General features: G+C 36.7%; 1 protein-coding gene across 3 annotated transcripts in view; it reads left to right on the top strand.

Moving 5' to 3' along the window:
- The window catches only part of LOC114648645 (synaptotagmin-like protein 2), a 554437-nt gene that overhangs the window by 365713 nt on the left and 163469 nt on the right, over positions 1-25255 (top strand). For all 3 annotated transcript variants that reach the window (XM_051925337.1, XM_051925335.1, XM_051925336.1), the window contains 2 exons: positions 9187-9306; positions 10172-11587. In XM_051925337.1, the coding sequence (XP_051781297.1) occupies positions 9187-9306; positions 10172-11587 (1536 nt within the window). The remainder of the gene's footprint in view (positions 1-9186; positions 9307-10171; positions 11588-25255) is intronic.

Genomic DNA, 25255 nt, shown 5'->3' with positions numbered 1-25255 from the left:
CTGTATGTTTGTACTTTTTTGGTAAGCATCACGGAATCAAAGTCTGCGCAAAAAATACATGTCAAAGTATAACACATTTAGATGCAAGGTGATGAACTAGAAATAATTATGGCTGCTTTTATGAATCTGTCCCCAGACTTTACCTCTCATGCCAGCACTACCTTGAGAATGACAGGGGGAGGCCTAGCAACATCCCAGTTACTCTATGGCCTTATCACCACTACTATATTTTTGTTTAAAAATGCAGACGTGTGTCTATTCTCCACATTTGGTTACACTACACTGGTGTTTTTAACCAATGAAAAGAATACTATTGAAAATACTGTCCAGAGCTGAAGACTTTTGAAAACACTGGTGTGACCTTTCAATGTGAACGGGTGAAAAGGAAAATTTTTGAAAATGCAGTCCATCATGCTCTGGTTGCTCTGGTCAGTCTTCCCTGACTGGATTCTGCTCATTACCATACCTCAATCCATGATTGGTCACCCATCATGGAAGAAAAACATCTAAACTGCACCGTGTGTGACTTTTCAAAATCTTGATCAAGCAACTGCATAAACGTTGACAGTAGCATGTGTGCTTAAACTGCACAAGTATGTTTGGTCCTATTGATATGCCACAACGAGGGGGGCTTAGACTGTACATGTACAATGCACATTCACTGTGGTCTCTGCGCTATGTATTTTAGGATATTTGATGGCGATATCAGAAAATCCGATATCAATAAGCATGACACTGCTCATGCTACAATACCAGTCACCTGAAATTTCTGACATGACATAAATTCTAATGGTTGAATTGCAGCCCAGTTGCGAGATGCAATCTGGCATTGCAACCACTCTCATGCTGCACGTGAAATGGCAACCGATAATGCTAATATTGCAGCGGACGCAGAAAATCAGTTGGCAATTGCAAATTGGGCTTAAAATCATGCAAAAATCACAGTGTATGCCCAGTTTAAGTTGTCTATTCTACATACATGTAGGTGGATGATTTTGTCCTATGCATTTGTGCTAGCTTTAGTATGGATGTGAATTTGTTTGTAATAATAGAAACTAATCAATCCAGTCATGCAGTGAACTTCCAGCAATTTAGTAGGTTTACATTAGTTTAAACAATATTCTCACCAACGGGCTATTTTCATAAACACTGCTAATATATCACAACAAAAGATCTAGAAATATGTATCTTGTGTTCACAAAACCTTTTATTCTTTGGAAATAAAACTTAATTCACTTTTTTTGTTGTGCTCTTCACGGTTGGCTCACAATAAAATAAAAATAAGTAATAATTATTCACAAATATGGTAAATCATAAATTGTATGTAATGGAAGTGGTGTTGGGATGCCCAGAAGGGGTAAAATTTGAAAATAAAAAAGCTGAGAGATGAAATTTGACTCATAATAAATGTAAAATAAATTAGTCATGACAGACTGCAGCAGTGGCTCTAAGAGGAGCAGGTAGTGAGTATTGGCATTGATGAATTTAAAAAACGAGCATTCAGTTAAAGGTTATCTGTATTTGCTAAATAATTTGAATGTACTGTATGTTTGGTATGCTTTCAGTAGAAATGTTTATTTTATACATTGCCGTCAGCTTGAGCATTTGCTGCAAGTGTGCAATCATCCAAAATATTTGTCTCAAGCTAAAGTAAGTATATAGTCAATAATATAATTTAGTTGGGCAATTCCAAACATAGTAGGGAGTTAAATGACATGCTTGTCAAAGAATGACAAAGAACCATTTCTGTTTCTGTATCTTCAGCAGTTGAATGTTAAAGGTATAGTGTGTGCTCATCTGCTTTCTAAGCAACAAAAACTGGATTTAAGGATCTAAAAGGTCTCCTGAATGAGAAAAAGAGAGCATTTAAATCTGGTGACAAAGGGGCTCTGAAGGACATACAGTGTGTGCAAAAGAAAAAGCTAAGTGAAGGAAAGGAAGCTTACAAAGCTGAAATAGAAACCAAACTCAGACACACCACATGACAAACCAACTCAGGATCCAGATTAGGACCCGAGTGCAGCCATGCAATGGACTGGGTATAATTACAGGACTCAAGCAATCCAGGGCTCGGGTGCTAGAAGGGTTTCTGGATAAAGCTAATGCCCTGAACCAATTTTTTTTTTTTTAAATGAATTTTCCCTCCCTCTTCCACCTTCTTCCAATGACCAGTTTTCCCACACAATCACCACTACTCCTACCACATCAACTGGAATGGCCAGTGACAAGTCCACCTCTGTTTATCAGTGTGGACTGTCCATAACTGAAGACCAAGTAAGGAGACAACCGAACAAGCTACAGGCTGGTGTTGACCAACTTTTGTGGTGTCTTCTGTCACCTGTTCAGTCCATCCTTAAGGCTTCAAAAAATGCCACTGCTGTGGAAAACATCCTGCATTGTTCCCGTTCCAAAAGAAGGCAGGCACTTATTCACCTGATGATTACAGACCAGTGGCACTTGCGTCTTGCATCATGAAGACCTTTGAGAGACTGGTCCTGGACTATGAGTCCTCTTGTGGTAGACCACCTGGACCTACTGCAGTTTGCCTGTTGGAAAAAGACTGGAATGGAGGATTCAATCATTTATCTGCTCCACAAAGCTTATTCTTACCTGGATAAATTTGGCAACACTGTGAGGATTATGTTTTTGATTTCTCCAGTGTCTTCAATATCATCATTGTTAAGGGGTAAACTCAGATATGCTGGTGGATGCAGTCTATAATGTCCTAGATAATGGACTATCTGTCAGGCAGGTTGCAGTTTGCGAGACTCCAGGATTGTGTTTCCGATACATATGTAAGCAACACTTGAGCACCACAAGGAACAGTCCTGTCTCCTTTTCTCTTCACTATGTACGCTTCCGGCTACAAATATAACACCAAGTCATGTCACTTGCAGAAATTCTCAGATGATTCTGCACTTGTGGGGTGTATTGATAAAGGAAATGAGACTAGTAGTCAGGTGGAGAGCTTTTGTTTCTTGGTTCAAAGAGAAATGTCTGCATCTTAACATCAGCAAAACCAAGGGACTGGCTATTGACTTTCACTGCACTAAGATCCTCTATGTCCGGTCACAGTTCAAGGAGCGCATGTAGAGGTTGTCCACTCTTATAAGTATTTGAAAGGGACCATATTCATGTTAGGTTGGAGTGGCCTCTGAATACAGAGGAACTATATAATAAAGGGTAGAAAGAAAGGCTATTTTTCCTTGGGAGACTGTTCCTTTAATGTGGGAAAGGGCATACTTCACATCTTCTATAACTCTGAAGGCCAGTATAATTTTTCTATGCTGTGATGTGCTGGGCTGGTAACATCATTTCAAGAGAGGCCAATCAAATCAACAAGCTAATTAAAAGGGCTGGCTTAGTTATAGGATGCACTCTGGACCCCCTGGAGATTGTAGCGAAGAGAGAGAATTAAAACAAAACTTAGTGCCATTATGAACAATGCTGCACGTCATCTCTCTGATACACTAACATTGTGGACTTTAAGCCAATGAATTATTTAGCAGAAGTGTGTCAAGAAAAGGTACTTAAAGTATGTTGTAGTCATTTTGGTGTGTGTTCAGACCAAAGTGAGTGTGTGTGTGTGTATTTATTTACTTGCTTCTGTATCTATTATGTATGTATTTAAAGAGTCTCTTTAAAAAGCCAAATGTCCCCCTGGGGACAAATAAATTTAGTCTTATCCATCTATGTGGTTTTTACTGTAGATACAGCATTGAAATTCTAATTATTGCTCTTCTGTATTTTATCTATCCATCCATCCATTTGCAAACCAGCTGTATCCCTATGTTTGTTCTTTCTTTTAAGGTGTATTAGTATTGTTGACATTTGTTAGATGGCTGCTAATAATCTGAGTGTACAGCACTGATGACCTCAGTAGAATTTGACATTTCTTTCTTTAGACATTCTAGCCAAAAATTCTACTGTGCATTTAAAAGTAGATTTTTTCAATACATTAATGCATAAATGACCACGTATTATCCTAATCAAATGTACTTCTTTTTGTTCTAATTATACAATTGTTTTCATTGCTGTGATTTCTTTTATTAATATTTTACCATGAATGTTATCTTTTGTTGTAGTACTTTAAATATATTTTTTAGTAGAACAAGTGCAGTTATTTTCTGCTTATATGTATGATCTCTAAAAAATTTCCAATATGTCTGAAGTAATTTTCCCACTGCTCTTTATTTTTGATCTGGTTTAGATATACTGTTTTATTTGAAACTGGGTACTGGTTTTATTTTGCATTTGTCTGTAATGTCTTTAGTGTTTTACTTTTGTATTTTGTATCTGCAACATTTCATTCTACTTAATTTTAGATTCTTTTTGATTACTCTAAATGCCATGCCTACCTTTTTAACTTCTCCAGTATTCCCCCGCACTTGACTGGCCCGTTTACCGTTGTTTCTTTAATGTCAGTCCTTGAATCTTTGACATCTATTTCTTTGGAAGTTCTATTCTTTGGTTCTGCAACCATTTGCCTGGATTCACCTTTTCCATTTTATCTTTTTCTGCTTTTATTTTATTCTTTTATAGCTTCATTTTACTTCACAGTTCTTAGCCTCTTCTGCATCTTTGCTCTCTAATGTTCATTTGGCAGTCTTATCTACTGTAGTGTAATTTTAGCTGACGCTTTTTAAAGCCTGGAAATTTAAAAAGGCACATACTAAAAAGGGATGTATTGGAGAACAATTACATATAAAAAGCCGAATTTAGTGAAAATTTAATTAAATAGGAAAATGCAAAAGCTTTACTGGATTGCAACAAAGCTATGTATTTCTATATCTGCTCTCTTTATATCTATATGTCTGTCTCTATCTATATCTATCTATATATATTTGATTACATATACAGTTTTCTAACACATTCAGCTTTAAAGGGCTGATGCTGTGCACACAAATTAAGAGTCTTGACTGCATGAACTATATTTGCATGTACTGCAATTTGCAATAAGCCTTTTAATAGTGCCCTTTCTGAAATGAACCATATTAAAAGGATTGATAGAGTAAATCACTGATGAGGACAGGACACTCAGCCCAACATAGCTTCTAGAATAAGATCAAGGTGACACTGGAAATTGTCTAACACAGTACTTGGTAATTTTAGTCTGTTTGAAGAGCCACTTTCTAACGTTTTTGCAAAGTTTACCCTTAAACAGTTTTCATGTACTGTACATTCTATGTTCATATTGAAGAATTCATTTTAAGGTAACAGCTGGAACCATTGTACTATCCCCCTTTATAGTTTTCAATGCTTTAGTCATGTTACCTCTTAATCTCTGTTTGCCTAAGATAAGAAGATTCACTTCCTTCAGTCCTTCATAGCTCATATCCTATAGAATGGGTCTAGTTTGTCTTCTCAGGACTTTCTCTAGTTATATATAAAAATTGTTTTTTGTTATATGGTGACCAAAACTGTGTTTCACACAAGTACATTATGCAACAGTTGTCCCTTAAATCATGTGGATCATGATCATATGCATTACTCCTTTAAAAGAGTCAACTACCCGTTTTCCAGAATTCCAGTGTAGGCTGTTCCAAAAAGAAGAAATACATTTCTTCTTCTTTTTAGAAACGAAGATGACCATGACCCCGCGTTGTCTTGAAGCATTGTCCTTGCCTTTTGCACACTACTATAGAGGTATTGTAAATGCGGCCACCTCCAAAATGTTCAACTAGACAGGCTGAAATCAGTGTATATTAGAGGTGGGTAAAATTGATTCACTTGCAAGTCATGCTTTTTCAGGATGGTATTTCTTAGAATTGCACGTTACTCAAAAATTGATGCAAATGTTTAACAGGTGAATTTTTGATTGCATAAAGAAACAGGCAAAATCTGTTGAGCTGTGTATGTAATTTGTCCAACTGGATTACATAACTAAATTATTATAATAATGCCAGCAAAAGTAAAAGTCTGGTTGCATACCTCTAGAATTATATATGATTGTTCTGTTGAACATGGTTACATTTTATTGATATTATGCACTTATGCTAATGCCTGTGTCACAGTGAAAAGGAAGAAAAATGTCAGAACAGATTTGTCCTAATGTGCAAGCAGGACCTACTTATGTCAAATTTAAAACACTGACTTACTGTAGATTTTAAAATGTTAACAGAGAAATTAACATGAACACAATGTATGTAAAAATCTTCTACAGAAGGTATTATGGACAAGCTATGTGATTGCACATTGCTCTTGACACCACCAGGAGTTACACTAGGAGAAGCCAAACCCACAGAAATGTCAACTTTAAACAAACTTCCTAGCACTTGTGGTAGAGCAAAATGGGTTGCATATTATTTACACAGATGTTTGTCAGAGTAGTGTCATAGAAAATTGTTTTTCATAAGGTGATCCACACATTGGAACTGAGGTAACTTATACCATCGTGCCATATTTTTCTATGGATACAATGATGCCTGAACTTCAAAATGAAACAAAGCTTGAAGTAAGAGTTGCTCAGCTATGTTAGTAAAGTTGCTCAGAGTTGTGATGTATTGACTTCAAGGGGTGTACCACCTGATGTTACAGTAACATCACACAACCCTTGATTATTGGCGTCTGTCTTTACACATGCTCTACACAGTAGTCAAGCACATGAGTCATGCGTAGCTAACACAATTGTTTTCCTCTAGGGGGTGCTAGCTCCCTGCTTGGAAGAAGTTCTTTTTTTAATTGTGGCATTTTAAGTAACCTGAACCTAAATAGATATAAAGAGGTGATATCCCTCCCTTAGTGATACGGCGGTAAGAAATCACATAAGAGAAAATAACAGCTTTCTTTAATGATGGTTTACGCGGCATAACAGACAGGAAGCCACGACAAGACCTTTGTGTAGAGTCTGCCATTTTCGTCAGTGTGCTGGAAGGATTTTCAGGATCGGATGACGTTATCTCCCATCCATCCGTCGGCTTCAAAGGTGTGCTGGGCAATGTTCCAAGGCTTTATACTCTTTCTCCATGTGCAGGCCCTTATCATACCATTCCAAACAAGGAAATGAAGATCCAATTTTGTGCTGACACTGTCACACAGAAATAGTACATTGCCCATTTTCGTAGTTCTTTTCTCGTCTTCTAATGCTTGCCTAGCAGTTCTAAATGATGAGCCCCTATGTGCAAAATCTGGCCTTGTGTTAGCTATACATGTGAGAAGAAGCAAATTTATAAAAAAATTTTGTACAGTGCACAGTGATATATTAAACATATAAACTTATTACAAAAATAGACTTTGGGAAAATATATAAAGTTATATTTTTACTAAAGATATGCAGAGGTGGGCAAAAGTAGGTTTGCAGTTTTTTGTATGGGGAAAAAGACATGCAAGTTATGTTTATAGCAATAACTTTATTAGCTCAATAGCTTTAAGAAGAAGATGACAAATACAAATAGTATAATAGTAAATAATACAAAAATAAACTGTATTAGGTACTCTCAACTGTAAACCTACATTTAACCACCCCTGTTTATTTTTAATTTTGTATTTAAATTTACTTGAGGTTTTTAAATACTACAGTATGTAGGTTCTTAACAACATACTCTTTGCATTGATCAGGTGAACTTACTTGTTAACATACCGTGTTGTACATTTTTTTTTTTTTTTTTTTAACCTCTGGAGGAAATAGCAATGTTAATAATAGGTTTGCATTTTTTGAATGTTGCCAAGGTCTGTTGTTAGATGCATACACACAAACAGTAGTTGGCTTTCCCCTGTGAAGCCCATAACCTCATTGAAGTGACCCTCTCATTCACTGGTATGAACTCTAGTTTTATGGAAACCAGAGGGCTGCTTGCCGTTATACCTACATGTGCCAGAAGCCTATCCTGTGAGGATACTACAAGGGAAGAGAGCCCAGTAACTTTAGAAGTCTGTTTTCAGAGAGTCAATATCATGCATAGAGGTGAAATTTGTCAAAGTCTAAGAAGTTTTAATCCATTACATTCAAACTTAGACAGTTTTAACCACAGATTATCCACTTACTCATCATTCACTCAGTGTCTCTCCTAATGCATATTGCAGAATCCAAACTTGAAGCAAATCAAATTAATTTATTTTTGATGGGGGCAATTCTGTGATGACTCTTCTATAATGTTTCTTGCTTTCAGGCAGCATATTCTTCCTATTCTGGCATTCTTTATGTCAAATAGCTGCTGCCATCACCCTCACCTTGTACTACATACACAGCACAAGGCATGTCTCATATTCTGCTTGAAAACTTGGGAGCAATCTGGTTAGTCACATACTGCGAGTCACCTGCTGTGACAGCTCGAGTGACTGTGGAGTGGTAAGAGTTTAGCAACTGTAGTCCTTAAATGTTGCATGCTGTTCAGAGATGTAATTGTGACAGTCCCTTTAGGTAATAACATGATTCCCCTCGGCCCCCAAAGCAAATGCATTCCCACAATCCCCATCCTTTCAGTAGTTTAATTTATAATGCTAAGCAAGCAACTGTGTTCTGGCCTCCTACTTAGAACTTAGAAAATGGGATTCAATTAAAAAATGTGTATGCCTTTATTGTGGGTTTGCATTTTGTGAATATGATTTAATTTAAAACTTGCATGTGTTTTTTGTTAGTGTGCTTTTATTGGGTAGCACTTTATAATAAAGTTCATTAATAAAGCATTAACAACCATTATGTAATGTTAACAGATCATGAGTTTATGTTCATTTAAATGGTTAAAATATGTTAGTTTAAATATATTTATTGCTACAATTATTTATCAGTTCCACCTCTGAATGAAGGGACCCACATACCCAGTCAGCAACCAGGGGAGCGCCTAAGGGAAACTCTGACTCTTACATAAACAAATTTAAAAAAAAAAAATGTATTTGAGGGGGGTGATGTTTATTTGTCATAATTCCTGAGCTTCTGTAAAAAGTCAATTTTCCATTTGGCACCATCTATCCATGTGTGTGTCTCTCTCTGTAGGTCTCTGGCAAATGCATGTCTTTCCTTATAATATACAGTGTATGTACTTTATATGATGTATTAGTTTTTTTCTTATCTTTTTTTGTCTCTCTTGATTTGTTCAATTGTCACTAGTTTATGCAAAACTTCCAAGTATAAATTGTATTGCAGTGTATACAATAAAATTGACCCTCAGCTTGATCTTGATAAAAATTTGAATTGTGCTTCAACTTGTATAATTATATGAAATATTTTCAAATTTTGTTTTCATTCAGGGAGAATCTCAAGTTCACCGGTGGAATCAAAGTGTTCAACAAAGTCTGTCTTTTCTGATCTCCCAATAAATATTGAAGTTTCATCAAACAGCGAGTCTGATGAACTGACCTTAAGCCAAGGTATTGTATGCAATGTTTCAGAAACCAACAAAATTCTCCCAGTAATCTTTACCAAATTCATGTGAATTACTGTATTTCATCTATCTCCTTTTTAAAGATACCTTGCATTTTTATAGTACTTTGGTTCATAAGCCAGTCTTTAAATACCTAATAAAATACAATACTTTTATACTGAAATTTGTTGTCCTTTTGTAGAGGATGGCTCAGTTTTTAACATGTTTGAGTCCTGCCCTAGTTACTTTCTGTCATGAGTTTGTATGTTCTCCCTGTGTTCTTCTATGTTTTCTTAGTACTAAATTTCTTCCCACACCCCAAAGATGTGTAAGCTAGTTTAATTTGTCTCTGAAAGTTGGCCCTATAGAGGGGTATGTGTGGGTATTAGTATGGGTGTGTGCTTTGATAGACTGGTATCCTGTTCAAGGCTATTGGCATGGTATGAACCCCAAAACCCTGCAATGAATTATCCATGTTTAGAAAGGCAATCAGTTTATGGATGGATCAATGAATGAATGTAGATTAATATTTTTGTATTCCTGTAAATAAAAAGAAGTATGTCAAAATGGCCATCATGTTGGAGTAACCTGAATACTGTACGTATACATGACCCACCCAGACACCGTGAAAATGCATAAACATGACACAAGGGGACTGAATCTTGAGTCAGATCCACACCCCTACAGCTAAGTTACAGCAGTGCTATCCATTGTCCTCCTGTGCTATTGAAGACCAAAATGGCTTGACCTTGTCAAAATTGTTTGAATGAGATGTTTCTGATTTATATGTAAATGTAAAAGTGCAGCTATAGTCTGAGGGACATAGAATATTACATTTTACTTATGTTGGTTATTTTTATTTTATTTTACAGGTATTAACTTAAACCAACTGGAAAATTCGTCCGTTTACTATCATCTGCTCTACAAATCAGATTCAGATTTGGCTGGACCTTCTCCTAATGCAAGCCCTGTTGTGTCTCCCATTGAAGATTCAGAGGATGTATTTTATGTCAAAAGCCAACCAATTCCGGAAGCAGTGAAATCTTTACAGAGAGAGAACAAAGATGCTTGTAGTCTGGAAATAAAAGTTGGAGAGGAAGACCTATCTGTGTTACCAAGTGAACTGAGCAGAGTTGACAATGCAATTTCTGCATCTGAGGATTTTGAGGATGACAGCACTCTGGAACCTCCAACCCTTGTACTTACAAGTGCTATGACTGAAGATACGGTCTCCCCTGTGGTACCTTTAGAAGAGAAAACATCCTCATTTCTCCCCACAGTGGAAATATTAGAGATGCAGGTATCTGATGAAGCACTTTATTATGATAAAAATGGAACTCTGAAAACAGACCTGAATTCTAATGAGACACCGCTTTTGGTAAGAAATTCAGTGGGTTCAGCTTCAGATAGTGCAAAAAAGGAAATATCTAGTACTTTACAAGATGAAATGCAGATACTAATGCCTTCGTCTTTTGATGCACACTCTAATTTAGAAATGCCTGTATCATTTACTGAAGAAGAAAATAAATCTGTTTTATTGGTAAATCAAGAAGTAGAAGATAATGTAGATGAAGAAGAATTTTGTGTGCAAAATACAGATAACCAACCAGAGCAACATGGGGAGTTAATGTCTGAAGGAGGGAAACTAAGGAATGACTCTAGTTCCCTGCCAATTCACATGCCAAGCTCCTCTGAACATTGTCTAAGTGATACCTCTAGAGTTTCCACTGAGGAGGTAATTGAAGAGGAAGTGGCTTTAACAGGTCTTGAAGAGCCGACAGATCAAGATGACTTAAAAAATAATGAGAAAGAAACTGGTCTCAGTGCTACAAACGTTGTAATAAATGTTTTAGAAGACATTGATCATACTACCCAATCATCAACAAAGGCAGGAGGGACATGCGTGACAAAGAAGGGGATTTTAAAGCATTCTCCTAGTTCAAGTTCTAGTGAGTCAGACTCGCACCAGAGACAATGTCTAATGGAAACAACATCTAAACATTTTGATGCTACATCCACAGAAGAACAGTTAATCGGTTCTAAATCTGAAGTAAAACAGGTGCGATTTTCACCTGAATTAGAGGAGCACAATATATTCTCTCCTGCTTCAGGTTTGTGCAATGAAGATGTAAAACAAAGCATATCCAAAGAATCGGGGAATTTGGAACATTATGCCAATGATTCTACTCATCCTAAAGAAGAAATCCACTCTTCAGTTAGAAGTGTGCCAGACGACGGATTTTCACGCAATTCTGATTCTAGAAGGACACTGCCAGATGCACCTCAAGGTAGGATTTTGGCTAACCTCCCCACTTTTTTTTTAATTAGATTATGACAATGACTAATTCAAACCTATTGATGGTTTTAATGTATTTTTTTTCTCTTGAGAGTATCAAGTTAGCATAATATTTCACTGTGCTCTTGGGAGCCCAGATTCGATTTGTCTGAATTGAGTTTGTACACACTCCTTGCATCTGTGTAGGTTTTCATCTTGTACTTTGGAGTACAGGTGATTGGCAGTGGTGACTGATACTACTGGACTGACATCATCCTTGCAAATGGCCTGCCTGTAAATTAATAACTGGTGTCGTAGCAATGAATAGTTAAACAGCAATAAGGGAATTTGTTAAGGAATATAAAGAGTATTTGGATAAGGCACTATATAGCATTATAGAGAGTTAGAGCATGCACATTCATAAGGAAGAAAGCATTTATTTCAAGTTTGGGTATGTGGCTACAATGTATGTAGACCGGCATCTAGCAAGGGATTGCTGCTTAGGGGTAAGTGAAAGTAGAAACAGACAAGTGAATAAGGATGTAACCATCAGTGGTTAGTATTCAGTAAGAGTTTTCTTAGTAAGAAAGAAGTGTGTGAAAGGTTTTACAGTACTTGATAGAATAGTTCTTAGTGCTAAGGAAAATTAGTACTATTAAGAATGGAACAGCGCATATATTAATAAGAAGGAACACAAATGGAGTAGGTAGAGATTGAAAGTACAGACAAGAGGGATGCAAAGTTAGGAAACAGGCAAGGCAAAGTAAAGTTTAATAACTTCATAGGAATACATGCAGCAGGCAGTCAAGGGGAAGAGTATTACAGGAGCTTAAGGCCATAAGGTGTTAAATAATTGCAGAAGTTCTTTAATTTGAAATTTAAATTATTTAAGTTAAATTTAATAAGTGATTGAGCAATAATCCAAATTTCAAAAATGAGCCCAGTATAAGGCAAATTATGCTGAATGTTGGACTTATCCAGCACCTCAAGCTCAGGATTGCTGAACTGGAGAAGGAACTTGCTGGGATGTGTTGTAGTAGAGAATTGGCAACCCTGGCCCAGTGTCCTTTATGTAGATGGTGTGTACTGCTAAGTTGGTGCAGGAGGAGATTCTAAAACTGACAGTTAAAAGATAGGAGGATCACAGTCGCAAATAGGTGCATGGCAAATAGTGGAAACTGTCCAGGGATACCAGAGAACTGGAATTGTCAAACATTTCATAGGTCCTTGTAGAGCTGGATGGAGACTGAGGCATGAGGAGCATCAACTGGCCACCTCAAGACCAGTCCCAAGAAAGAGGTTGTGATAATGTGGAATTAAAGCGTTGGTTTGCTTCAGGGACTGAGAGTCTCGCACAGTGCGTTTCCTTGTGGGTGCACATGTGAGAGACCTCCCTGGAAGGGTTAATAGAGTCTTGGCTGGAGTAGGGGTGGATCCATTTGTAATTGGATTGGAGAACTGACAGCCTACCCTTTTGTATGTCACTTGTCATAACATAGACAAATATAAAATGTTAGGTGCCAGGCTGAGGAGCAGAACTGACATGGTAGTCTTCTCCGAAGTTCTGCTTGTGCCACTTGCCAGTCCAGGTAACACTGGAGAGATTAGAAGGCTTAACATGTGGCTGAAATCTAGGATAAAATCATACAAGTTTATGGAACATTGGGGCTGCTTTTGGAACAAACTGGACCTGTTCTTCTGTGATGGATTACGTTTGAACCGGAGGGGCACCAATCTGTTGGGGAGATGAAAGAGTAGGATAGTCGAGGATTTGTTTAAATTAGGGAATGGAAGGGCAGGAAGTTTGGGACAAGTCAGGTTTAGAATTTTGTGAAGAGATGATTAATAGTGTAAAAACAAGTATGCCTATTAATGTAAACTCTAACCCAAAGTTTAAGCTCAAAAGTAAAATACGTAACACATGAAAATAACTTGCCTTAATACTAGCTATGGACTTGAATGTAGTGGAGCATAATTATGATTATTATAGCAATAACAGAAATCTGGCTAAATAACAAAGATGGGGATGAGTATAACAGATGAATACACATCTTTTAGGAAGGATAGAAAGAAAAGAAAAAGGGGTGTGGGGTGTTGCCATTTATGTTAAACAGAATTGAAATCTTAGTGTGGAGGTCTAGAAAGCATTAGGGAAAGAGGTTTTAGTTTAGGAGTGTGCAATAGACCCAAATGCAGACAGTAATTTCAGTATGTATTTTTTAAAATAATATTAAAAAGGTAAGTTTATAGTTATATTATACTCCTGAGGGACTTTAATTACTCAAAACATTAAGTGGGCTAGCTTTGCATATAGTGGAGTATAAGAATGGGAGTTTTTAAATGTAGTCTGACTTTTTTTTTTGTTCTCCCCCAAATACAGTGTGTTTAAAGCACCAACATGGGGAAGGGGAGCTTGTCTAGATTTATTTTGTAATAACCAGGATAGAACTCAAGGTGTTGAAGTGATTGAACCACTAGGGTTAAGTGACAATAATATAATACAATTCTCATTGTTTTGGAAGAGCATAGATGTAAAGACTAAAACTATTAAGTTTAACTTTGGTAGGGTAAGTTTTGAACAGATGCAGCAATGCCTTAAAGGGATAAACTAAGTTTTTAAGTGTGGCGACAACCAAGGAGCAATGGAATAGGTTTAAAAATGTTTTATATGTATTACAGGACAGGTACATCCCAAAATTTGGAATGAGTATGAAATTAAAAAAAAATTACCTCACTAGTTTAAAAGAAGTAAAAAAAAAAAAAAAGATCTAAAGGAAAGAACAGTTGTGTAAGGTGTATCAGACTGATAACAACATCAATTTGAATCATATGACATATGAAAGCTCAAGGTCAACCAGTAGAAGGATATTAAGGAAACTAAAAAGGCAATTAGAGAGAATTATTGCATATAAGTTGAAAGGCGACCCAAAGAGATTAAGTATTGTAGTAGTAAGAAAAAAATCAAGGAGGAGATGAAGTGTGTCAGTAATAGTAAAGGGAAATAAAAATATACAGACAGTGAAATAGTGAATGCTCTGAACTTTCATTTTTCTGAAGTCTTTACATGTGAGTAAGTACATAACCTCCCAGGGGTGTCAGGAAATACTAAGGAGGTACTGACTGATTTGAAAATTGTAGAGAGAGAAATACTGCTCAGATTAAATAGGCTGAAATCAAACAAACCACCAGGACCAGATAATGCTTGCCCTCGAGTTCTTAAGGAGGTTAGTGAGTACATACAGTGCATCCGGAAAGTATTCACAGCGCATCACTTTTTCCACATTTTGTTATGTTACAGCCTTATTCCAAAATGGATTAAATTCATTTTTTTCCTCAGAATTCTACACACAACACCCCATAATGACAACGTGAAAAAAGTTTACTTGAGATGTTTGCAAATTTATTAAAAATAAAAAAATTGAGAAAGCACATGTACATAAGTATTCACAGCCTTTGCCATGAAGCTCAAAATTGAGCTCAGGTGCATCCTGTTTCCCCTGATCATCCTTGAGATGTTTCTGCAGCTTAATTGGAGTCCACATGTGGTAAACTCAGTTGATTGGACATGATTTGGAAAGGCACACACCTGTCTATATAAGGTCTCACAGTTGACAGTTCATGTCAGAGCACAAACCAAGCATGAAGTCAAAGGAATTGTTTGTAGACCTCCGAGACAGGATTGTCTCGAGGCACAAATCTGGGGAAGGTTACAGAAAAATTTCTGCTGCTTTGAAGGTCCCAATGAGCACAGTGGCCTCCATCATCCGTAAGTGGAAGAAGTTCGAAACCACCAGGACTCTTCATAGAGCTAGCCGGCCATCTAAACTGAGCGATCAGGGGAGAAGGGCCTTAGTCAGGGAGGTGACCAAGAACCCGATGGTCAGTCTGTCAGAGCTTCAGAGGTCCTCTGTGGAGAGAGGAGAACCTTCCAGAAGGACAACCATCTCTGCAGCAATCCACCAATCAGGCCTGTAAGGTAGAGTGGTCAGACGGAAGCCACTCCTTAGGCACATGGCAGCCCGCCTGGAGTTTGCCAAAAGGCACCTGAAGGACTCTCAGACCATGAGAGAGAAAATTCTCTGGTCTGATGAGACAAAGATTGAACTCTTTGGTGTGAATGCCAGGCGTCACGTTTGGAGGAAACCAGGCACCGCTCATCACCAGGCCAATAACATCCTTACAGTGAAGCATGGTGGTGGCAGCATCAAGCTGTGGGGATGTTTTTCAGTGGCAAGGGACTGGGAGACTAGTCAGGATAAAGGGAAAGATGACTGCAGCAATGTACAGAGACATCCTGGATGAAAACCTGCTCCAGAGTGCTCTTGACCTCAGACTGGGACGACGGTTCATCTTTCAGCAGGACAACGACCCTAAGCACACAGCCAAGATATCAAAGGAGTGGCTTCAGGACAACTCTGTGAAATGTCCTTGAGTGGCCCAGCCAGAGCTCAGACTTGAATCCGATTGAACATCTCTGGGGAGATCTTAAAATGGCTGTGCACCGATGCTTCCCATCCAACCTGATGGATCTTGAGAGGTGCTGCAAAGAGGAATGGGCGAAACTGGCCAAGGATAGGTGTGCCAAGCTTGTGGCATCATATTCAAAAAGACTTGAGGCTGTAATTGCTGCCAAAGGTGCATCGACAAAGTATTGAGCAAAGGCTGTGAATACTTATGTACATTTGCTTTCTCATTTTTTTTATTTTTAATAAATTTGCAAAAACCTCAAGTATACTTTTTTCATGTTGTCATTATGGGGTGTTGTGTGTAGAATTCTGAGGAAAAAAATGAATTTAATCCATTTTGGAATAAGGCTGTAACATAACAAAATGTGGAAAAAGTGATGCACTGTGAATACTTTCTGGATGCACTGTATAAATAACGCTTGATATATTTTTAGGAAGCCACTGTACACAGAGGAAATTCCAAAGGACTGGAAAATGGCAAATATTTTGTTATATAAAAGAGGGCAGATCCAGGGAACTATAAGCCAGTAATCTTAATGTGCATCACAGGTAAAGTAATAGAAGGAATTAAGGACAAGACTGAGTAACACATGGCAACAGCAGGAGTTTTACTGAACAGTCAACATGGGTTCATAAGAGGGAAATTGTGTTTTACTGACATGCTTTAAACCTATAAATAAGCAACAAAAGAATACAATGACAGTGGTGCATATGTTGTTTATCTGGACTTTCAGAAGACATTTGATAAAGTGCCGCATGAGAGGCTGGGCATCCTACTAAAAGAAATGGCAGTTCAAGGTGTAGAGTGTAGCTGGCTGCAGAGTTGGATTAAATAAATAGGAAGCAGAGGTTTATGGTGCGAGAAACACTATCAGAATTGGGTGATGTTAAAAGTGGTGCTCCTCAGGGCTGTAGGGCCTTAGTGCTAGGGCGGCTGCTGTTTTCAAAATATAAAAATGATTTAGGTAGGAATACAAGTTTGCAGATGATACCAAACTAGATAATCTGGAATCTGTTCAATCATTACAGTGGGACTTGGACTGCATACAAGCGTGGGCAGATGAAATTTAATGCAAATAAATGTATTACTTGTAGGAAGTAAAAATGTTAGGTTTGAATTCACAATTGAAGGTCTGAAACCTAAAAGCACACTTTATGAGAAGATTTTAGGAGTCACAGTGGACTCCTCTATCGACTTCTAGACAGTGTTTAGAAACCATTAAGAATGGTAGCAGGATGTCAAATTATACAGAACGATGTGTAAAGTAGAAGTCAAAGAAGGTTATGCTCAAACTTTATAATGCACTGGTGAGGCTTCATCTGAAGTGTTATGAATTGTGCACTTTTTTTTTTTTTTTTTTGGTATTAAAATATTTTTGAGAACAATATATTATGTGGCAATATGGGCTGCTTTGTTCTCTAGAACCTTCTATGTGGGTTCTTTGCAGTTATGTTTCCTGAATTTAATAATTATTAATGGTTCTGTGACATAATTTATTTTACAATCGGATGCCCCCAGGTTGTTGTTCCCAGTTGCCATGAAAGTTATGTAGCATGACACCATGCTTTGCATCATCAGCACGACTCTTTATATCCCAGTCACGGATTCTGAACAAATCTTTGTGCCAGATTTAAACTCAATCAAACTCTTATTCTCTTTCATCTTTCTGTTTTCCAATTCTACTGTTTCTCTCTCTGACTCTGATTTCTGGTTTACAATTAGGCTTTAATGTTTATGGTTTGGCCTTTATGGTTTCAACTCGTTTCTGGTATGACAAATGTTTCATCTCCTGTTTCTCTTCTCATGTTCAGGCAGACTGTGGAGTACTGTGTACAGTTGTGGTCTCCAGGCTGCAAAAAAGACAAAGCAGCCCTAGAAAATGTCCAGAGAAGAGCAACTATGCTGATTTTAGGACTGTAGGAAATGAGTTACACAGAAATCTTCAAAACAGCTGAGCCTCTGCAGATTAAGAGATGACATATTAAAGTGTTGAAAATTATTAAAGGAGTTAGTATAATTGATAGAGACTGTTAAATTGAAATAAGTTCAACAATAACCCTGTTATGAGACACTGTGCAAACTTTATGCTTAACTAACATCAGGAAGTTTTTATTCACACAGGAAATTAGGCACATGGAATAATTTACCAAGTAATTTACAAAGTATTGTGGTGGACAGTAGGAGTTTAGGGACCTTCAAAACTTGACTTGATGTTATTTTGGAAGAATGAAGTGGATGGGACTGGCAAGCTTTGTTGGGCTGAATGGCCTGTTCTCACTTAAATTTTTCCAATGTTCTAATGTACTGTCATAATGAGATGTGCATGTTAAGCTAATTGGTAAGCTTTAATTAGCTGGATATGAACAAGTGGTTTTTTGTTTTATGAGGTAAGCTGGTGTTCCATCCAGGTTTGTCTTTGCCTTGTGCATATTTTTCTGTGGCAGACTCTGGCTTTCAGTGACCCATAATGAGCGATGCATGTTCAGAATTATTATTTGCTTATTTGGCTGACACTTTTATCCAAGGTGACTTATAATATTTAAGATGCAATTAGTTACATTTTTTTTGTTTTTCGATTGAAGCACAGGCATATCTCAATGATATTACTAATGCACTAATATTTTCAGGAAGTGTTAATGCTATCAATTTGAAGTTGTATTTAATCTGTATTTTTGTTTTTTTTGTGTACATCATGTAATTTTATACAATTTGTAATTAATATTCAATGTACTGTATAAACTTGTTACAGCGCTCTGAACTTCACTCGGTGAAGAGCACCATATAAAAATTGAATTGAACTGAAATAAAATTTGAACAATCCAGTTTAAAATATGACATCCAGATGGAATGCAAGATGTCCAATTCAATTTATGGGCGCACATAAACATAGATAAACATGGCAGCATCCAACTGAACACTATGCTTGCACAAATACTCACTGTTTCGAGTTATGGGGATGAAAACTGCAGTCTATTTATTTCTGGTCTGATTCCTTGGCTACAAATGAAGCAATCTGGGTTTATTTTCACTTTGAAGACTCATTATAAAATGAATTCTTTATTGGTAATAAAATTTAAGGCCAGATTAGTTATCTTGTAATGTTAGATTGACGCACTACATCTATTAACCTTAATTTCAGAAAGATTACTTTGTCTTTTTCTGAAAAACTAATGCACTGTAAGTGGCATTTTGTTGGAGTGAATAGACGTTTGTCACTAGCATGAATAAAGCTCACCTTCTCTGATGGCAAAATCCGGTAACAATTTAGTTAAGTGAGGAATTTGCTTTAAAGTAGAATTTAGTCAATTAATTAAATATTTGCTACAAAGAAAATATTGGAGCGGTTTGTTCATTCACAGACACAGCTGCTCCCTCCTTAGTGCTTTCTGAGATACTGATATTTTTCCCCCAGCAGTGTCCATGTTTGTTTTAAGAAATCAACAGAGAGCACTAATGAGGTTGCAGAATTTGCTTTAGTTTTGTATAAGATGGTAACTGATCAAGGAATGGTCCAAGAGGTTATTTAAATGATTTACAGAAACAGATACCCAACTTAGGCAGTCAAAAAATCCTGTTTCTAGCAGCTTTCTATAGAAAAAGCATCACGTTTTAGTTTCACCCCATGTATGTTATCAAAATTTCAATGCTTGTTTCACAGTTCAACATACAAAGTAAACATTGCTTTTTGAAGGGAATGATGTAGAATTTGATATGCAATATTGTATTACTTATGACATGCTCATTTGCTGTGTATCATTCTTATTGTAATAAATTATTATAAACTAATGAAAGGGGGTAGCTGAAAGTCTACATTTACACGTAATGTCTTTGTTTCCTTTATAGTCCTCTGTGATGTGAAGGTTCTTCCTTATTCAGAGGAACTGCCACTTTCTGAGAATGTGGCTGCTTTTTTTCCTGTTTTAACAGACTAGTCTTGGAGGTGCATCAAAACCAGCTAGAAATAATTATGCTTAATACATTTAATTTATGCTTCCCTTCAAAGGTTACAGTTCCATCTAAACAATTTGCATTTTACTGAATTTGCAAAGTACGGTACCCTTTTTATGCATATCCTTTTTGTCACTGAGGTGACAAGCTGTAATAAAATAATTCAAAAAATGTTTGAGTAGCACAGAACAGTAATGCCAGCAAATACAAAGCCCAACCTTAATTTCTTAAAGGTTTTCAACTGATGGGAATTATAGAAAGTTCTTGAAATGGCAAATTGAATATTGTAACAATGGTGGTGTCTGTCTCTTTCAGGTCATATAGCAAGTAGTCTTTGGAAAATAATTTAAAGAATACACTAGGAAGAACTTCTATTAATACATACAGTATCTACTACAGTATTATATACTGAAATCAGCAGAACTTATCTGTTGCTTTTCAATTGTACAGAATACATTTTGAGAAACCTCTATTAAGTTAACATTTTTGCTAAGCATATGTATACTTTTGTATATATTTGATTTTAGCAGGCTATGTTTAGTAGTGTAATTTGTTCACAGAAAAGGCATGTTTGTGTGTCAGCAGATGTTTTGGGATGATATAATCTCTAAAGGTCATTGAATTTGTATAAAAGTAGATTAAAAAATCACTTGAAATTGCAAAAAGGTGTTTTAGAACCAATGAATTAAACTTAAACTGTCAGTTATCACAGACAAACCTCAATACGTACTGATAATGAGTTGAATCATTATTCAGGACTTTCTCTTGAGGTTTGGTAACCTTTTTCTATGAAGGTTATAAATGGTCTGGGATGTAGTGTAAGGAGCCTTTGCTCTTACAGTGCTTAAGTTGATAGATGGCATTTTATTAATTTTTTTTTCAGTTCTTTGCTAGTTTTATGACACTATGCATTTTCTACTTATTTTAAAGAGCTGTTCAGAGACAACCGCAGTTGAAAACTGCTGTATTCTTAGGGAGGCAAATCCAATGTAAACCTTGTATTACTTGTGGTACCCGGACGGGGCTCATGCCCGGCCGGGACGCCCAGGAAGACAGGAGGAGGGTTCATTCCTCCTCCAGACCGCGAGGGGGCATCCGCCCTGGTTGTATTGGGGGCCACAGGTACAGGGCTTGGAAGCCCAACCCTGTAGGGGCCCGTGGTCACCGCCAGGGGGCGTCCCCCTGCCTGAAGGACCCTGGACCCCAGTACTTTCGCCACACCAAGAAGTGCTGGGGGGAAGAAGAGAGGGAACACCCAGAGTGCTTCCGGGAGGACAGCCGACATTTCCACCACACTGGAGCGTGTCCGTGGGATTGCCGGTGCACACCTGGAACACATCCAGGTACGGATAAAAGGGGCCGCCTCCCTTCATTCGAGGCTGGAGTCAGGTGGAAGCAGGACAAGGTGCAAGTTCAAGAGAAGGAGGCAGTCCGAAGAGGCACAGTGGTTGGCCTGGACTTTGGGGAAGATTGGGGTTTGTGGCACTTGGACTTTGTAAATAGTAGTGTAAATGAACGTGTGTTAGGTGACATGAGTGTGTCTGCCTGTCTGTGTCCGAGCCAGTCTCCACATACTACTATTATTATTATTATTATTATTATACCTTATCAAATCTCCCAATCCAGATGGTTTCTTCATGTGGTAACAGGCTATCAGCACTCTCACTCATGCTCCCAATTCTCAAATCTTTCTGTGATAAGGCAGATGAGTTTTCTTACATTCCTACATGTTTTCTTAAATTTTATAAACCTGCATTTAAATTACAATGTACATTTGTAATCGTTATAGTTTGTGAATGGATTATGGCAGGTTTTTGTCACAATGTATTGACATAGGAATATTACGTTTTTAGCAAATCTCTATCCAAATCTAATTAACTATGCATTAACTATTTTTACATCATTTTGGCTTTTTTCTCTGATATCTGAAGATATTACTATGTAAAATGTAAGTAAACAAAACCATCCAGACTCTTGCTAAACTCTGGGTTTTCATGACAAGTCTTTGGCTAGACTATATTAGTTATTTTCATGCCATGTTTAGTGCCCGCAAGCAAATTATCATATAACTATAATTCTTACCCATGTGACAGCCATGTATTCATTCATATGTCATAGCAAGTTTCTCTTGTGTCCGAATATTCTACTTGGACACGCATGCTCCCATATTTAAAGGCACCACCCATTCCTGAGGTTACATGGATGAAATAAATGAAAATTCAAACTATATGATAGGGCTGTGTAATGTTGTAAAAGATCACAAAACAAGTTTATCCCAAAATTTAGAAGCAGTAACAAATTAACGATAGCTTGGAGTGGGATAAATAAGGAGCTACAAGCTGTAAAAGACTAAAAACTGCAGTGTTAACCATAAGGCATATGAAATCATGAGAGAAACCATTAAAAAGAATGCTAGGAAGGCTAAAAGGCTAATAGAGAGAAATATAACAGATAAGAAAGATTATCCAAAAAGACTCCTCTAATATTTTAGTAGTAAACGAATGGTCAAGGAAGAGGTGAAGAGTATTGGACAGTAAAGTTCAGCGGGAATAGACAGTGAAATAGCAAAGGCTCTGAACTTACATTTTTCTGAATTTTACATGTGTGGCAAAGTCGGTAACCTCCCCAAAGTGACAAGGACAACTAAGGAGGTACTTAGTGATTTGAAAAAGTGCACAAGTACTGCTTTGATTAAATAAGCTAAAATCTAACAAAATCACTAGGACAAAATAATATTTATCCTCAAGTACTTAGTTCACGTATAAATCTCTGATACATATTTTTCAATAATCTTTGCACATTGGGAAATTCGTAACAAGTGGAACATCAGCAATTTTCAAAAAATGACAATGTGATCTTTTACGACATTTAGTTTACTACTAAAATATTAGTCTTTTTGGATTATCTTTTCTGCAATATTTCTCTCTATTAACCTTTTAGCTTCCTAGCATTCTTTAACGGTTTCTCTCATGATTTCCTATGCCTTATGGTTAGCACTGTAGTTTTTAGTCTTTTTTGTCAGCTTGTAGGTCCTTATTTATCCCACCCTAAGTTATCTTTAATTTGTTTCTGCTTCTAAACTTGTTTTGCATTAAATTTGAAAAAACATTTAAACATGCCCCACATCTGCTTAGTTGTCTTTGCACTTAAAATCTTATCCCAATTTATCTTTAGATTTATGCTCAGAATTTGCCCTACTAAAATGTAACCAGTGTTTTGTTTTTGAATATGCCAAAATATAAGGAAATGTATATTATGATTATTAGATCCTAATGGTTCAATCAGATCTATCGCCTAAATTCTGTCCTGATTATTGAGGTATAATGTGCCTAGACAGGCTTCTACGTTGGAGCTATAAGATACTGTTTTGCAAATACAGTACATCCAAACTCATGTTTCTTCTGCTGTGCTGTTTGTAAGGTTAGCCCAGTTAATATTTGAGTAATTAAAGCCTGCTATGACTAAAATTTTCCCATTTAAAGCATACCTTTTAAATATTATTCAAAAGATGTGTATTGTTTATCTGCATTATGAGGTCTATAACACATTCCTAAAATAAGGCCTCTAACTTTAAAACGTTCAAGTCAAGTCCAAACATCCTCACTATGTTTTGGTTCACCATCTAATTAAAGAAGATGTGCATTGATTTTTTTAACATAAATTGCGACTCCCCCACTTTCAGTCCTGCCTGTCTTTCTTAAATAATGTGTACCAGTCTATGTTACACTCATTTCCATCTGTTACTCAAGCAGATTTTTGTTATTCCTATTATATCATAAATGAATTGAATTTATGTGTAACTACATATAATTTTATTCTCAATACTCCAAGCATTAAGGTATGCTGTTTTTAATGTATTACTTTACTTTGGCCTTTTTTTCCCAATTATGCCTTCATTTTACTTGCTCTTTTATGTATCCACCTGCATTTATCATAAGAAATGTTTTCTGTTATCTCCCTTGGAAAAAAAATTACAAAGTAAGATATTGATTTTACAAATGTGTCTATGTATTCATTAGAATGGGTTTTAGTCATGATCTGTTATACTTGAAAAATTGCTGTGTTCTGTGTTTAAGGTCTAATATCTGAAGTTTTTTTTTTTTTTTTTAGTAGTTTAGAATTCAAAATTTGCTGTGTTATGTGATAAGTACTTTAGTTGCCTGACCATTATGAATTGCAGCTAAATTACAGTAAGGTGAACTAACCCTGCTGTGCGATGACAGATGTACTTGCCCACAGATTTCTTGTGTACATAAATCAAAAGCACATGGAGAAATAAGTTGTTTGTTCAGAGGAACCTGACCCTGCAGAGAAGATTTGAATCTGTTTCTAATTCCCTTATTTTAGCAAGTTTTATAGAGAGAATCATGGTAGATATGAAGCTGTTAAAGTGATCATACAAGTAATTTTCTTTTTCATCACAAAAATATTTTTTTTATTTGAAGGTGCTTTTCAGGTGCATATTTTTGGAAAGGCAGAACATAACAATATCGGGATAATGTAAAATAGAAGCACCAAAACATGACTTTAGTCAAGAAAAATACCAAACACAAGTGCAGAGACCAACTGTGTCAGCTTTATCAGCAACATTACAGCAAACTTTATTTATTGACAGACCTCCTGCGTACAGAGCACAGTAGTACTTTACTTGCAATGTGAACATCACACAATACTTCATGGTATCTTGTTAATTAATTATTTGCTTACCAAATTTGTTAATTGAGTTCATATTTCTTAAAGATTATTTCAGGCAAGCTAACTTTTAATCTCATGTTGTGGATCTGGTTCATAAGTGGTTTTGTTTGCATATTAGTTTCTTCTTTGTAATCTGTTCTGGCTTAGTCTCTTCTCAGATGAAGAATTTTACATCTTTGGTTTGAACTACATATGACTGGGTCCAGAGTGATTTCTTGGCTTGTGCCCAGTGCCGCCAGCTGTTGACTCTGGGCCTCTGTATACCTGAATTGGATTAAGAGGGCCAGGTGATGTTATCTTTCAAATTTTTTTGCAAAAATTACTATGTTATTCCAGAACAGTCTGGTTACATATGGGAAAAATTCATTCAAATTTCTACAGAACATGACCATAGCAAGTGGGTCTTTTAGCGTGGGTCTTCTGGGTAACAAATAATCACAACTATTTCCATTATTTTCCTACAGGAAAGTAGGTTGAAGTGGTATGTAATTAGGAAAGACAATAAATGTCTGCGCAAAAGTGTGATAGGAATGGAGGTACAGGGGAAGAGAAAGTGAGGGAGGTTAAAGTA

The sequence above is a fragment of the Erpetoichthys calabaricus genome, chromosome 3 (genome assembly GCF_900747795.2).
Source record: "Erpetoichthys calabaricus chromosome 3, fErpCal1.3, whole genome shotgun sequence".
Lineage (NCBI taxonomy): Eukaryota > Metazoa > Chordata > Cladistia > Polypteriformes > Polypteridae > Erpetoichthys > Erpetoichthys calabaricus.
Note: the sequence above shows the minus strand (reverse complement) of the source record. Positions and strands in the feature narration are given on the sequence as shown.